The 15,623-nt window shown below is 44.4% G+C and overlaps 2 protein-coding genes across 3 annotated transcripts; both read right to left on the reverse strand.

Annotated features, from left to right (window-relative positions):
• On the reverse strand, positions 1–1,682 carry LOC125554516 (uncharacterized). Its single transcript, XM_087520047.1, has 4 exons — positions 1,604–1,682; positions 621–877; positions 247–459; positions 1–87 (listed from the first exon to the last, which is right to left on the reverse strand). The coding sequence occupies exons 1-4, from the start codon at positions 1,680–1,682 to the stop codon at positions 1–3; spliced, it is 636 nt and encodes a 211-aa protein (XP_087376173.1).
• Positions 1,683–5,044: 3,362 nt separating this feature from the next.
• On the reverse strand, positions 5,045–13,391 carry LOC125553415 (protein argonaute 12-like). Of its 2 annotated transcripts, XM_048717200.2 has the most exons (22): positions 12,691–13,390; positions 10,711–10,910; positions 10,492–10,638; positions 10,244–10,377; positions 9,710–9,822; positions 9,500–9,606; positions 9,259–9,391; positions 8,997–9,113; positions 8,731–8,838; positions 8,576–8,647; positions 8,094–8,216; positions 7,828–8,005; positions 7,623–7,744; positions 7,408–7,545; positions 6,616–6,758; positions 6,468–6,533; positions 6,319–6,382; positions 6,051–6,186; positions 5,893–5,966; positions 5,682–5,776; positions 5,554–5,585; positions 5,045–5,408 (listed from the first exon to the last, which is right to left on the reverse strand). In XM_048717200.2, exons 1-22 carry the CDS (start codon positions 13,285–13,287, stop codon positions 5,230–5,232), a joined length of 3,078 nt encoding a protein of 1,025 aa, XP_048573157.1. In that variant the 5' UTR covers positions 13,288–13,390; the 3' UTR covers positions 5,045–5,229. The 2 variants fall into 2 exon arrangements, with proteins under 2 accessions (XP_048573157.1, XP_048573156.1); XM_048717199.2 differs by having other exon boundaries at positions 10,492–10,910; positions 12,691–13,391.
• Between the last annotated feature and the right edge of the window lie 2,232 nt (positions 13,392–15,623).

Genomic DNA, 15,623 nt, shown 5'->3' on the forward strand with positions numbered 1-15,623 from the left:
TCAGTCGTGGCTTGGGGACTTCTTTCCAAGGAAGACGTCGGTGAGAACAGTCTTGGACTGCAGCGAGGCCTTCAATATCTCCAAACCCTGCAAATCCATGGTGGTAAATTCAGCCAGTTGACACTTGACAGACCCACCCACCAAAATCGTGAAATTGAAACATGCCAGGATTGTTCCTTCTTTGAAATAAGTACTAGGGGGTTATAATGAAGATGCATGCAGTAGATCTATGGCTCGGCCACTCACCTCCTTGTATCCGATGTGCACGATCTTCTCCTGGAGCGCGGTGAGATCCCTGACCGCGAAGGTGTTGAGCAGCGCGATGCTGGAGATGGCGGACATGGGCGACACCGCGAGGCTGTCCATCACCGTGTACGTCACGACGCCCCGCACGAACCCATCTGCTGCCGCCACCGCGGTGGCCGCGTTCTGCGCAATGGCACCGGCAGGCGGCGCGTACTGGATTTGGATCGTCATCGCACAGGAACATCTGGGGCACTTGGTGCCGCTCACGTCCGTCACGTGTCGCGGCAACCGCTGAAGGAGGAGCACCTGAAGAATCTGTTGGAGGGAGTCGGCAGGCCGAGGAGGGCGCTGTTGGCCGGCGAGCGGGCCATGACGGGGCGGAGGATCGCGTCCTTGGCCGCGCCGGGCTGGACGTAGGTTCCGTCAAGCTTCTCCACGCTGCGGTAGAGGTCGCCGGCGCTCCCCACCATGGACTTGGCGCCGATCAGCTTGACGGCCGTGCCGATGGGCAGCGCGAGGAGGGAGAAGAGGAAGTCCACCACGTCCTTGCCGGCCTCCGCGAAGAGCACGCGGCGCGCCTTGGTGTCCACGAGGAGCTTCATGCTCAGCGTACGTGGGGGTGGCGGCGGTCCTGCCCGTCATTTCGATCGGCGGCGGCCGGCGGCCGGCGGCCGGTGGTGACTGGTGACCTAGCTCTACAACTACGACGCGCGCTGCTAGGTTTTCTGTGAAATCTGCGTACCCGTGCGTGCTCGGCCGCTTCTCTCTCCGTACGTATATGCACGCAAGCGCCTCCACGTACGTGATGGATCGACGTGCTCGAGAAGTTCGGGGTGCCTGCATGCGGCAATCACGGCCAGTTGTTAATTTCCTTCCTGAGATCGTGCGTATTTTTAAGATTTCGTTAGATAATTTGTTTGAGGGTCAACTAATTTTAAAAGGAGAAATCATTTTTCTGCGGGGAACTTTAGAGAGTTTTTATTCAACAAAAGCGTTCGCAGAACGGTCAGCCAGAAGGTTGCTGATCAGGAAGCCAGGAGTGGTATCGAGTCAGCTCTCGGTCACGTTAAGCATAAATGCATGCTTAGCACACAGGTGTGAAGGACCATTAGCTGTTCTCATTACATGCTGAATACGAAAAGAAGTAAAACTAAGGGCTAGCTCTCCAATTTCAAACAAAATAGGTGCTATCACCGACCGGCTGGTATAGCGAGAGTTCCAGAGGTGAACTGCCTCTAGATAGTCAGTCTCCATGATCACATGCGTGAAGCCTCGAAGTGTAGCAAGAAGGACTCCTTCCTTCAGCACTAGAACCTTCGCGATGAGAGGATCCGTAACACCCGATATCGGCTTGCACCATGCACCCTTGAAGCCTGAGGACGAGCGGGCAACACCTCCCGCTCCTGCATTGCCATCATCAAGGTGAACTGCAGCATCTGTATTGATCTTGATATGAGGATCGTCAGGAGGCTCCCAACCGAAGCCGGGTAACGTGATTTCCTACTGCCTGGGTAACTCCAAGATGGCTAGGTCTTCTCTAATCCGTCTGACAGAATAGGTTGGATTCCACCCCTCCTTGTCATGCGTTAATCGGTTTCGAGACGTCCAAATTGCCCACATCACCGTGATGAAGATCGCCCATTCCTTGTCAGAGAAACGGAGATCACATAGAATGTCTTTCGTCCAAGTCAGAGGATGGAGCCGAGGTAGATCAACATGAAATAACAGTCTTGTTTCCTTCCAAAACCTCCGTGCATGCGAACAATGCAGTAGTGCATGTTCCATGTCCTCATCCATGGCTAGATAAATTTTGCAAGTGCTGACCTGTCTTATGTGGCGGTGTTTTGAGGTGCATTCATCAGGTAAGATGCCCCTCATCACCCGCCACCAGAACACCCTCACTTTTGGGGTGACTTTGAGCTTCCACATTGCGTTCCACATCTGTTGTTGATTCACTGAAATGCCGGTAACCTGCCCTTCATCTAGAGCTAAGTGCTCTTTTTGATTCACTAGAACCCGGTACGCTGATTTAACAGAGTAGATGCCTAACTTTTCATGTGCCCATGCAAGGAAATCTTCACCAAGGAGAAATCATTTGTTTCCATCCCAAAACACACAGTCGCCATTGCTAGGCAAAATATTTGTTGTGATTACTCATCACGTTACGTGTTTTTCTTTTGAGGGAAAATCACATTACGTGTTAATTAAGGGAATCTGTGCTTTATTCAAACTGCCGTACGGTTGCGCCCCCCAACATAAGCAAATATTGGTGGGTGGTCAAGGCAGGCAAGACTATCTTGCATGGAACTATACTAGCAACGGACAGTTTACTGTCAGATCTGCGTATCACCTCTGCATGCAGCTCAAAGGCACGGGGGCCGGACAGCCGAGTTCCTCGATGCCTAGTAAGGAGCACAAGGCATGGCTTGCTTTGTGGGAGACCAACGCACCTGCTAAGGCAAAAATTCATGCGTGGCGTCTGTTAAAAAATGGTCTCGCTGTTGGAACCGAACTGCACCGGCGTAGGATCAAACCTGGGGTGTTCTGCTGTGCGTGCGGACGGGAAGAAACAAAATACCACAGATTTTGGACGTGTCCCCACTCGGTGTTATTCTGGAGGTCGCTTTGTGAGGAGAAGGCCGAGCCCGTGGTCCTGCCGCCAGCACTGGATGGATCGCTGCAAGTTCTTGCTGCCTGGTTCAAGGTGTGGCTTGCTAATGCGGGGATGGAGGAACGAGAGACAATGATCCACTCCCTGTACGGCTTGTGGTGCGCGCGGAATGAAACGAGAGATGGCAGGCGAATCCGGGATGCAAGGGAACTGGCAGAGAGAGTTCACGAACACATCAAGGAGTGGCGGTCGGTTCACTCGAGGGAGCAAATTATCAGAGAGCCAAGGAGTTTGGAGAGGTGGAGGCCACCGGAGATGGGCTGGGTTAAAGCCAACGCAGACGGAGCAGCAACCAAGATGCAGGATGGAGGTGGGGGCGGCGTGGTCCTGCGGGATCACCATGGTGCTTATCGAGGAGGAGCTTCGGTTTTCTTCCCGGGTACTGTTAACCCCCAACTTGCTGAGATGCTAGCAACGAGAAGTGTAGTGCAACTGGCGCTGAGTATGAACATCCAGCGTCTTCACGTCGAGTTAGACTGCCAGGAGGTGGTGACCATGCTAAATGGGGAAGATAAGAACCTCTCGATTATGGGTCAACTGGTCGAGGAGACGAAGGAGCTGCTGCGGACAAGGCAGGAGTTCAAAGTCACTTGGGTACGTCGCGAGGCGAATAGAGCGGCGCATGGTTTAGCTAAGGAGGGTGTTAGCAACAAGACTTCAGATTATTTCCCTAATTTTCCCCCTGATTGCATTTTACATGTTGTAGCGGACGAGGTCCCAGACCACTTTTAAGTTAATAAAGTTGCGATTACCCCTAAAAAAAAACATAAGCAAGGCAGCAACTCCCTCATGGCAGGTCTCTCCCGACGCCTCAGAGGGGTGTTGGACGCGGATAACCGCCACATGTGTGGCGTGTAGTAACACCCTCCACATGTTTTTTACACTAAAATTGTCATAAAAAAATCTTAGAAAAATTGAAAAATTGCCATCCAAACAGAAAGTTGTCATGCTTCACAACCAAAGTTGTCATCCTCTTGTAGCTAAAGTTGCCATCAAAAAATATATGGGCGGAATTGCTTCGTGCCACACGTGTGGGCGTTATCATTTGGGTTTGTTTATAATGAGCCATGTTTTTTTAAATACGATACAGACGCAGGCACTCGTATATACGTGCGTACACTCACCCATATGAACACACATGCACACCATACTCCTACGAGCACCTCCGCACCTTGTAGTCGACGGAAATGTCTCCTCCCACTGAACACGCATAGTCGAAAATCCTGAAATAAATTCAGGATAATGCGAGCACCAGGATTTCAACCCCGATGGACTGAAGATATCGCTGTCCTCCTAATCATGTAACCACAAGTTGGTTCGCTAATGAGGCATGTTGTGATAGTGCAAAATATAGATTAGAGAGAAAAGTACATAGCATTGCCATGGAATAAGTACATAGCATTGCCATGGAATATTTTGATATTTAGATCTGCATGTTCATATAGTGGCATCCGAAATAACCTTTCTAGTGTTTGTGTTAATTGATTGCAAACGGGTGTGTCTAACTCTCATGAGAAATAGTTATGTCTCATCTAACTCCTAAACCATTGGATTTTACATGCAGATTTGTGGGGATTTTTTTCTTGATCTTTTTGTTTGTCTAATCAAATAGTCTAGGAGTTATTCGCAAAAAAAGTAGAGTAGGAGTCAGAAGGGACTTTCCTAATTATCATTTAGATGAGAATTTGCAAATCCATTCAAAAAATAAACATGTTATTTTCTATGTGTATGATTCTTATTTTACAAACTTCTGGAAAATTATATTGATGCGGGTGCTTCATTTGCAAGATTTGGATGTCTTAAGAAAAAATCTATTAGATCAAGATGGTTACAAAAAGGATCTACAAAGTACCCCCTTCGTTCCAAAATATAAGATCATTTTTGACACTATCATAATATAAAAAATGATCTTGCATTTTGGGACGGAGAGAGTATATGCTTGACACAATTATTTTTAAACTACTAAAGATATGGATGCCCCGTTGCAACACGCGGGCAGCTACTAGTACCTTGTAATGGTTTACCCATAGTTCTCTTTGTTTTGTACTGTACAGAATAATCAACAAGAATCTGCATCACCGGAGGTTTTAACCTCCCTTTCGAAAAGAGGAAAAAAAAACTAGATTGGCAATTTGAGTAATGCACTCAGGCGGGGACCATGATTGTTAGAAAAAGCATTTAATTTTCAACATTATATCACATCACAGAAATTTCCAAACAAGACATCATAGTAAGCGTTTTGGCCTATAACATTTGCAAGTTCCACAGGTGCAAAACCGTCCACTATTGTCCAGAAAATGCGAAATCAGTCTTCAGCAGTAGAACATGAACTGCCTGACACTCTCCTTAACTTTGGGCAGTGGCTTTACCGGGACAGAGTGATCATTCATTCGGGTGCCGCCCACAGAAGATGATCCATGATCAGAGTGATTGTCATCCAGGTAGTGCCGCGCCCGGAAAGCCGCCAAGTGCGCGTAGTATGCTGGAGGAACTGTTAATTTGCAACAAATGGAACAGAAAATCAGCTGCCAATTGTCTGTTAAGGAAAATGAGATACATGGCTAATTGGGAGCGGCATCGGTCACTCAGGCAAAAGGTAGATATCAGACAATGCAAAATTACACATCAATACGTACCGATCGAGACGGACCGTGTGCACCGTGCGTAACTGTGAGACAAGCAGAATAGTTAGGTCGGCGCATCAGCAAGAGGGAATGATACTTTTAGCAAAGGATTGCAGCAAAAACTACCGAAAACTGCTTACGTGTAGCACAGATTGTAAGTCAGCGTTTGCAAGGCATCAGCGGTGAAATTATTGTCATCATAGAGGACATGGTAATGAGTTGGACGGCTCGTTCCCTGATAGGCACAAGCAGTTGCCATTACATTACTCCAATGTGAAAGGGTACTAAACTGTTGTATGCATCAGAGGAGAAAATAAGAATCTGGCGCCAGTAAGGATGGGCAGCTGTTACCTGAATGCCGGCGTGACTACAGAGGTAAAAATCAAATTCACTGGGATGGCATATCTTTGTATCAACAACGGTTCCTGACAACAACATTTTTAGTGAGTAAAAAACTCAACCAAATGGTATGTGTCAAGATAATTACTTGCTTAGCAAATTTAGTTTACCAGGCAGGATGTTTCCGCTTCGATCTGCCATGGCCCCTGAACGATGATCTTCCGGGAAAAGCCGTGTGTGATGCCGCTTTTGCACCACAACAAATGTAACTTGAGGAAGGTAACCGTTCTCTAAGCTAGAACAAGCCTAGGAGAGAGCAAACAACAAGATAAAATCAAATACAATTTCAAAGGTCTATGTTATTATTCTCTGCAACCAACTAAATAAAATCAAATACAATATAGAAACAGAGAGAAATAAAGGAGGCAAAAAGAATACCCTGTATATTGCATCCATTTCATAAAGCAAGACCTGGCTAAATTGGCCTTCACTAACACCATCTCTGCAAGGAAAGCAAATAAGCTCTCAGTACAGACAACAAAGGCGTTGATTCAGAAACCAGAGCACAAATAATTTCCTTCACTAACCGATAAAATATTATCCTTCCAGGTTTGCAAGACTTGTTTGCTTTATAGAAGGACAAAAGCAACTCTCTGCAACACACACATTTATACACAACGAATATTATATTAGGAAAAGAACAACAGTAACAGACACTGGCATATCCAACGTTACCTTATCATTCCACCATATATAACCCCCTTCTGTGGATCTTTCACTTCTGTGAAAAGGTCAGCTATGATTTCTTCCCTATGACCTTGTGAAGACACCAAGCATGTGTACTTAGACACTTCAGGCCAATCCATCGACGCAACAACCTGTGAAAGCTTTAACGTTACTTTGCAGAAACTGGAACAACATTGCAAGAACAAATATGACATGATCTAGTTATACAATCTAGTAAGATACAGTGCATGGCTTTGAGAAAAGAAGTAAATGTTGACATGGTGTTCATTCCTAGAAAAAAAAATTCTGGTACAATATGTCATTTTAGATATATAAATTCTATCTATGTCATTCCACAACTTTGAGGTAAACTATCTCATTTGTTCCCAGTATGAACTCATATTCCCAACAGCAAAAGAAGCTTATTTTATTCTCACAGCCTTTCTCAAACCCAAAAGTGTACAAGTTAAAATGAAAGGAGCCCCATACCACTTCGTTTTGGACAAATCCAGTTGTAACAAACGTAATCTTTATTGAGGTTCAGTCGGACACTCACAAACTACTGATTATATACAATGAGAACATGCACCCACAACAGTATCAACATGAAAAGAGTTTCTACAATAGCTCATGCATGAATGAACAGATATACATCAATTGAAAAGAGTACATTTGCTAAATTTTCTAGTACATGCACTTCAATGATGAAAAAACATTAATCCTCAGAACACTAGGACTCAAGCAAAATGATCTAAACAACGATGCTATAAGAGAAAGTATGAAGATTGACTGGACACTAACCGCTGCAATAGATGGAGACATATCCTCCCCAGGAGATGGGTGGGTCACATCTGCTCCAAATATAATTGTAGGCTTATCTGTCAACAGAGGTATCCTCCGAAGCAATGCATTTTCCAGTACGGTGTTCCGACCACCAACCTAAGTTAACATTGTCAGTGGAATGATTGACCTCCGAATTAGAGCCACAATGCATGCACTTGCACAGTTTATCCTACCTTAACATTGATCTTAAGGGCCATATTTTGTAGATACTGTGTGCCAGCTCTCTGAACATGCTTAGGTAAACAGCACTGAGTTATTAAACCAAGCTCAATTTCACAAAGCCGCTTTACTCTTCCTGTATATGCACGAAAGGTTACTACAGCACAGCAAAAAAAAAAAAAACTCCCATCACCCTGAAAAGCCATTTGATGTGCTTACCATAACAATCACTTGCATTAGGTCCATCAGGTAATACTACAAATAGTAACTCAAGGTTTTGTCCTTCCAAACCTTGCTGAGCAAGTACTTGGGCAGATTGTCTATATATATTTTTTACAGCTTCTAAGTTACCCTGGCGTGCCTGAACAATGTCCACACACGGTGTCTCACTTACTTGCTACATCAAAAGAAGAAAAATATAGTCAGATCACCCATACATTATATTATAAACAGCATTGTATTCTGAGTTGTGAAAGTTTTTTTACCATGCCCATGTTATTGCACGTGCCAACCAAATAGTTGCAGAACACGCTAACATCATTCCATTGCAACCGAGAGCCAAATGAAACACAGGCCCAGTGCCTGATGGACCCTCCATTTATCATTCTCTGAAAATGCAAGTTCATATTTTAACCCAGAATATAAAAATATCATACCACCAAATATGTTGAAACATTACCATGACCAACACAAAACGTTTTTTTTAATGATTTCTCCATGAAGATAATTACAATTGTCAGCAAAAACAAGAAGAAAAAGAGATGGTCTCTAGAGGGAGATGTGTTACCCTGACTAAGTATCAACTAATAAGTACATATGCCTTAAGAGGCCACATAACATTGTCATTGCACAAAGCCACAAACTGCCAGTAGCAATTATATTGCTTGTGAAAACAGAATTAGTTGCAAATTAGTGCAACTGAAGTATTTAAGAAGATGATTAAAAAAAGATAAATAGCTCAAAATACCTTGTTATTCATGTTCCACTGTCCTACCGACGGATTGCATATTTGTTCTCGTCCAGACTGATGGTATTTAAGCTAAAAGAACAGAACAATTTCATGAGGAGACACTGCGCTCAAAGTTTTAATGAGATTATTTAGTATAAATAAAAAACATGTACCCTTGGAGGAGGCAGCACACGAGCATCGACCAATGCTAGTTGGTTCATCACCTTAATTCCAAATTCTTTTGCATTATCATCAATGCCATAGTTGCTTCTATTAATAACCTGATAATATAAAATGTATATCAATTTTAAAATAACATAATAAAAAAGCACAAGACAAGAACAAAAACTGTATATCTAAATGTAAACAACAAAGAGGTCAAATGTGAGCAACTAACAAATTCACCCCCACTTAACATACAAATAAATAGATAATTCACCTCCACGATACTACCCTCCCTTTTATCTGGCCGCTCACATGCCAACCTCAATATGTTTGTGACTTGACGCTCATTTAGCTTTCTCGAATAGCGTTGTCCTCCAAGTATGTTGCAAACCTGCATACAAAAGGATAATTCTAATTACATATGGGTGCATCAGACAAAACCTGAAGAAGTTTACATATATAATTATGCATATGTATCCGCCCTATTAATTGGTTTTAAGCAATCAGATAGATCAGGATTCAAAGAAAAAGGAAACCTCCATAGGCAAATATGTTGGCCTGCTATCACTGCCAGCTTGAAGGCATGGCCACTGTATATATTTCAAAGAGTAATCATATTGGCGTTTAAAGTACTGGACAACTGATACCCTTGTCCCATCTAGGTCAAATCTGTAAAAGGCGAACAAAATTATGTAAGAGTATGGCATGATATAATAAATGAAATGCGATGCAACTAAAGAAAACGATGAGTAAATTTAAAAAAGAGGTAAGAAATACGTCAATTCATTTAGCGGAGCTGAGGTTATCCCAGTAATTTTGTAACGAATGGATATATCAGGTCGATGCGTTGCCACAACTCGGACTCCCTTGAGGGCTTTCTTTAGCTACAAAGCAGAAAAGGACAAAACAGGATCAACTTCAACCATTATATTTTGGTACAGTAAAGAATGACAAAGGATGCAAATAAAGCTGTGTCATGGTACATACTTTCAGGCGATCCTGGTCAAACAAACGCCTTGGAGCATCACCCCGGATGTTAAGATATTCCAGTGCAAAATCCATTACTGGTTGAGCTTTGTAAAATGCTGTTGCAGAAATATCTGCATGAGGAAAATATAAAATTCATCAAACAGACAAAGGATTTTAAATAATGAACTCCAGAGCTTCATACTGACGATGAAGTTTGAAAAAGCACTTAAATTAATATGAAAACTGTGGAATGTGTACTTTCGGTTTCACAAGCAAAGATAGATCTTGCAATGATATGGTTAGTTGATAAGAGATGGGTGCGCCTCCCTCCGTTCATTAATATAAGACATTTTTGCTTTTTCTTGATTTGTATGTATCTAGGCACATTTTAGTACGCATGTTCACTCATTTTAGTATCATGTAGTCAATATTGAAATAGCTAATAGGTCGTACATTAGTGAACGGAGGGAGTACACACTTCTGTCATGAAGAGAAGAACAACATCTTGTGCAGTAAGTTATATTATAGGTAGAAACCAGTATGTTACTATACCAATATTCAGTGACAATCCCATCTGTGTAGGGCGCAGGCTCTGATAATACCCTCGCCAGCATTCCACCCCGCTGCCAATGTCACCACAATGTCCAAATGATTTTGAGAAAAATGATCTTGAGATGGGTGTATACCTGTCAAAAATTAGCAAGCAAAATAAATCCATGTATGCTCAAGCAATAGGAAGACACGCTCTGCCAATAAACATGTGCTGTTCTATATGAATCAAATATCTCTGGACACATTACTTTGCAGTGGGGGTTTCCCTCAGAGCGATATCAAGAGCCTGGATAGTGTCCTGCGGCAGTTCTCTCTGCCTACCAGCCAAGAATTGCTGAAGATTGTATAGATTTAGTTTTGCAACTTCCTTTATGGTGACCTTATACTCCTTTTCCCTGAAAAAGAGAAGGATTAACACAAGTGATACATAAATTACAACTACATAATAAAAATGGAAAACATCATACCCCTGGTATCCTCTCTCGGTATTTGATACTTTGACAATAAATTCTTTGGTTTTAAATGGCAGTGGAGCTGCAGTAAACATTCCCTTTCTTCCATCATAAACAGGCAATCTCCCATCCAAATGTTGTTTATGCAATCTAACAAGTTCATTGATTATAGATCTGTTCCTCTCACGAGCCATTGATTCAGGACTGATTGATACCTATATCAATAAGAATATAGCAATTGCTATTCAAATCAACCGGCGTCATGAGATAAAAGAAAGATTATAATAACATCTTTCAAAGCATTTAACAACAACTGAATGCCCAATACTGAGAAACAAAACTATGTAAATTGATAATTGATTTGACATATATGATCAACTATTCGACAGAGTACAGATGACACACCCTTAGGTGTGTTTTGAGAAAAATATATTCAATGTAGGCAACTCAAAAAATTGTAATAAACAACATAAGAATGAGAACAGGTAAATCGTATTTTCCCTACCAAATTTGCATATCAGATTAGGCCAATGTGCCGAAATTTCGTTAGACTTAATTCAACCTTTTTTATGAAATTTGATAAATAAATGAATTAAGTTGGGCCCTGATTCAGTTTTCACCACATTTTATTTGATTAAACCGTAAATGTTTTGGTAACCACTGGAACCACCAGGTTTTCATAAATCTCTGCCAAAGTGAATCCTGCTGATGTCTAGGCTGTAATTATGGTTCTCACTTTCAGTGTAATTTCAGAAATTTCATTCATTTCAGTACATACTGAAATAATTGCCTTTCGGTCAAAATATTTCAGCAATTTTGGTAGTACATAGAAATTCAAATTATTTCTTTAAAATTTTAAAATATTTGCTTGGATCTTAGTTAATTCAAGTTGAAATTTTGGTCACTTCGCTGAAATGAAAACCGAAATAACTAAATTAGTGATTTCCGCAATGGCCGAAATATTTCTGAAACAGGAACTCAAAACTCATGCCTGCACTACAAAATTGGGTGATCGATGTATGTGGCAAAACCACTTCCAAGTGACCTTAAACTGACCTTGATTTGCAAAATTAGTCCAGCATGCTAATCAAATTTACTGCAAATTAAGGTGGATGTGAAATGAACATAAACTCCTAGTCCTCTACAAGCTATTAGGGATTAATGCATTGCCAATGATAGCCATGTTCCAAGGGTTTTAAAGCTCACAATATCTACTTGTAAGTCACCGGAAAATAGTTTTTGGGTCAGTCAATTTTGGAAGGAAGGAAGGAAGAAGCCGCCGGAGAGGGATCCGGCTTGCCTGCTCCCTCGCCATGCTCCCATCCGTGCTCCCACTCCATCCTACGGCTGTCCTTTTCTCCTTTTTTTTCTAATCTAATCATCTCCCCCCCTGATTTTAAGGGGGTGGGGCCGGGCCTTATTTTGCTCCAATTAAATCATGCCACGTATGCGGGAGCACGGATGGGAGCACGCTGGGGGAGCAGGCAAGTCTCGTCCGCCGGAGAGAAGGAAGATGCAGTCCTCGGCTCACTGGAGAAGCCCGTTGGGTCTATCTTAGAGTGGCAGGCGGCCCCACTATCTATCTTAGGCATGTTGGGGGTGGGGTGTGTAGGTTCGCCGGAAAAAATGGTTCATGGCCGCGGTTAGAGGGATGGCCGGGGGGCGGCGGCAACACGGCGGCGGCGGTTGGGGGAGGGCGGGGCAGAGAGGCTGGCCCGGAAGCGCTGCCGGCCACGGGCGGTTAGCCCGGTGCTAGATCCGTGGTTCGAGGTTGAAGAAGATGAACAATGAACCGTGTCGGAGGTTGAAGCAGCTGATCTGGTCATCCATCTTGCATCCGACGGCTCACAGCGAATCGACTCACCCAAATTGGATTTTCAGTCACAAATCTAGCCAATCCCCTTGAAAGCTCAAAACCTAGCCTATTTTAGAGAGAGGTCTTTCCTTTCCAAAAGAAGAGTACCACGTGAGCGAAAGCAGAGACACATTACGTACATCGTAGTGGTAGATCTCTTTGTCGGCGACCTGCACGAGGAGATGGTTGGCGCGCACCCGGCACCTCTTGCCGGCCGTCCCGTACCCCGGCCGCGCAGGGAACTCCGTCGACTTGCTCGACGCCGGAGGCAGATTCCGAGGCGGCACGACCACGGCCATCTGCGTCTGCGACTCCTGGGCTCCCGTGGCGGCCGCCGCCGGGGCCGAGGACGAAGACCCCTGGACCGCCTCCGACACAGCCAATCTCCTCCCCATCTCCCCACTTAGTGCCTCCACCTCCGCCGGTACCATCGCCGTCGCCGTCGCCGGCGGCCGGCCGCGCCCCGCGCCCCCGGGACGCTCCACCGCCCCCGCCTCCACGCCGCCTCGGCCTGGCCCGCCTCGGTGAGCGCCCAAGTGGCCTCGCCCGGCGTCGCGATGGCCACCGCGCTGGACCCCGGCGTCGGCGCCGCCGCTCTGGCCCCGACCGCCTCCGCGGCCACGGTGGGCATCCTGCTGCTCGCCGCCTCTTCCCCGGCCTCGACCGCGTCCTCCCGCGCCCTGGTCGCCGCCGCGGCCGCCGCGCCGGCCGCCTCCACCTCTACCGCCCGTGGACATCGTGGGCACGACACTAAGAGAACTGGCAGCACGAAACCAAAGCCGCGAACCAAGAAGAAAACCACCACACCGGCCGATGAGGTTGGAAGCGGAGGAGGCGGGGAATATATACAGTGTCAGTTTCGCGGATGAACGTGCCGAGTCACATGGACTTCGACGCCTAAACATCCTATATCGCTCACTGACATGTGAACCAGGGGACCGCTCGGCCCCACAGGTCAGTGATACTTCACGGGTAAGACGTTCGCACGCGTTGGCGCCGTATGGGGGCCGGAAAGCTTAGTGATGCGTGCGTGAAGAGCAATGGGCGGCTCATGTTTGGTCTAGCCAGAGTATGCATGCACCACATTTCCAGCCTACAATAATTTAATCCCATTAAAGAATATAATATATAATACTCCCTTTTACTAAATCATCGACAATTAATATAGATACAAGGGAGAAATTTAATTTAAACGCGTCTAACCGTAAATATTCGCTGTCCAATACTTCACTTTTGCGATATCTTTAGATCACATATAAACCATTCATTGCTGGGTTGAAAATTGCCGATCGATCATTCCGCACGTGTTTAGCCATTACATTTTGATGCATATATATAGGGTGCACATTTAATGGGTAGCGGGGTTTTAATCTTGTGATACCATTTAGGTCGTATATAGATCATCCTATAATTTATGTTCATGCCCGTCAGCAAATATTTTTTGGATGCTCGTTTGGTCAACACATATTTGCTGGCTAGTTGTTTAGTTATATGCTACCTTCAGATCACATACAATTCATTTCATGATTTATTTTTACACGCTTCTGGCCAACCAATACATTTGGACGTATTCAGCTGACGGCTGGCTAAAGGTTGGTTCATCCTTTGCGACCACTCGATAGTCCAATGGTTTATACTTACACGCGTCTACCGAGCAAATACTGGCTGACCAGTCTTGTGATACTCTCGGATCATATAGTGTCCATCTTATATTTTTATCTTTGCATGTGTCTAGCCAACTATATTTGCTGCCTAGTGGGTCTAGACACATGTGTAAAAGAAAGGTTTTGTCTACTTTTTGATGTGTATCACGAAAAGGAAAATCTCAAAACACTTGGTCCCCTCTCTCACTCAAGTCTGATTTTTGCCCACTCATGCCCCGTGCCACACGTGTGCCACGATTTCAAAATGCCTCACATGGTTTGCACCATTCCCTTCGTCCCCACCCGCCACACCTGGCCGGTCCCTCCCAATTATCTTCTGCATCTCTCGCCCACCCAAAAATTTCTGGTAGGCTCTGATGATTGCTTCCCGCTAAGAGTGTTGCATCATCTGAGGCACACGTCCCCCATAATTTCATTGAGCATGTCTAGCCAGTAGTTATTTGTTGGACAATAATTCACTTTTGTGACATCTTTATTACATTACATATAAATCATCCTATAATTTACCCTTACACAATCTAGCCAGCGAAAATGTGTTGGCCAATGGGTTTTTATTTTTTGATACCCTCCAAATGCTTATAGACCATCCTATAAATTATATTTGCACATAAATACAGTTGGACGCGTCTAGACATCACTTATTTTGGCCAGTGGTTTATTGTTGTGATATAATTAGATCATATACAAGGGAAATTTCCTATAATATATTTGTACACGCATGTAGCCAGCTGATACATTTGGACATATCATAATATCGAACGAATACCGACTTCACATGATTAATTATAACAAGACTTCTCTCATGTCCTCAAGAACAAACAGAACTAGTCACAAATCATATTCACGTTCATGATCAGAGGAGAATAATATATGATTAACTAGCTGAACATATGATCTTTCACTGAATAAACCAACTAGCATTATCTACGAGATGTAATCAACGCTACTAGCAACCCACGAGTACCAATATGAGGTTTTGAGACAAATATTGAATACAAGAGATGAACCGGGGTTTGAGATGACATGGTGCCGATGAATATGTTGATGGAGATGGGTCCTCCCACGATGAGTGAATCGTTGGTGATGACGAAGGCTTTGATTCCCCCCTCTCGGAGGGAAGTATCACCGGCGGAATCGCTCCACAGGAGAGCAAAAGTGCTCCTGCCCAGGTTCCGCCTCGAGACGGCGGTGCTTCATCTGCCAGTAGAGGTGACGGGAAGACTGGATCCATTCCCTACCAGCGTGTTTGGTTGGGGGTAATTAGAGCTAGGGAATGGGAATTGAAGGGGTACGAGACTTTAAATCTATTGTTTGGTTGGAGGGATTGGGAATTCATAAGGGAATAGTCATGGGACTTGATACTCCAACTCCCACTGTTTTATTAATAGGGGAGGTGGTGGGAGTTGGGA

This window comes from Triticum urartu, chromosome 4A (genome assembly GCF_056163025.1).
Source record: "Triticum urartu cultivar PI428250 chromosome 4A, HENAU_Tu73, whole genome shotgun sequence".
Lineage (NCBI taxonomy): Eukaryota > Viridiplantae > Streptophyta > Magnoliopsida > Poales > Poaceae > Triticum > Triticum urartu.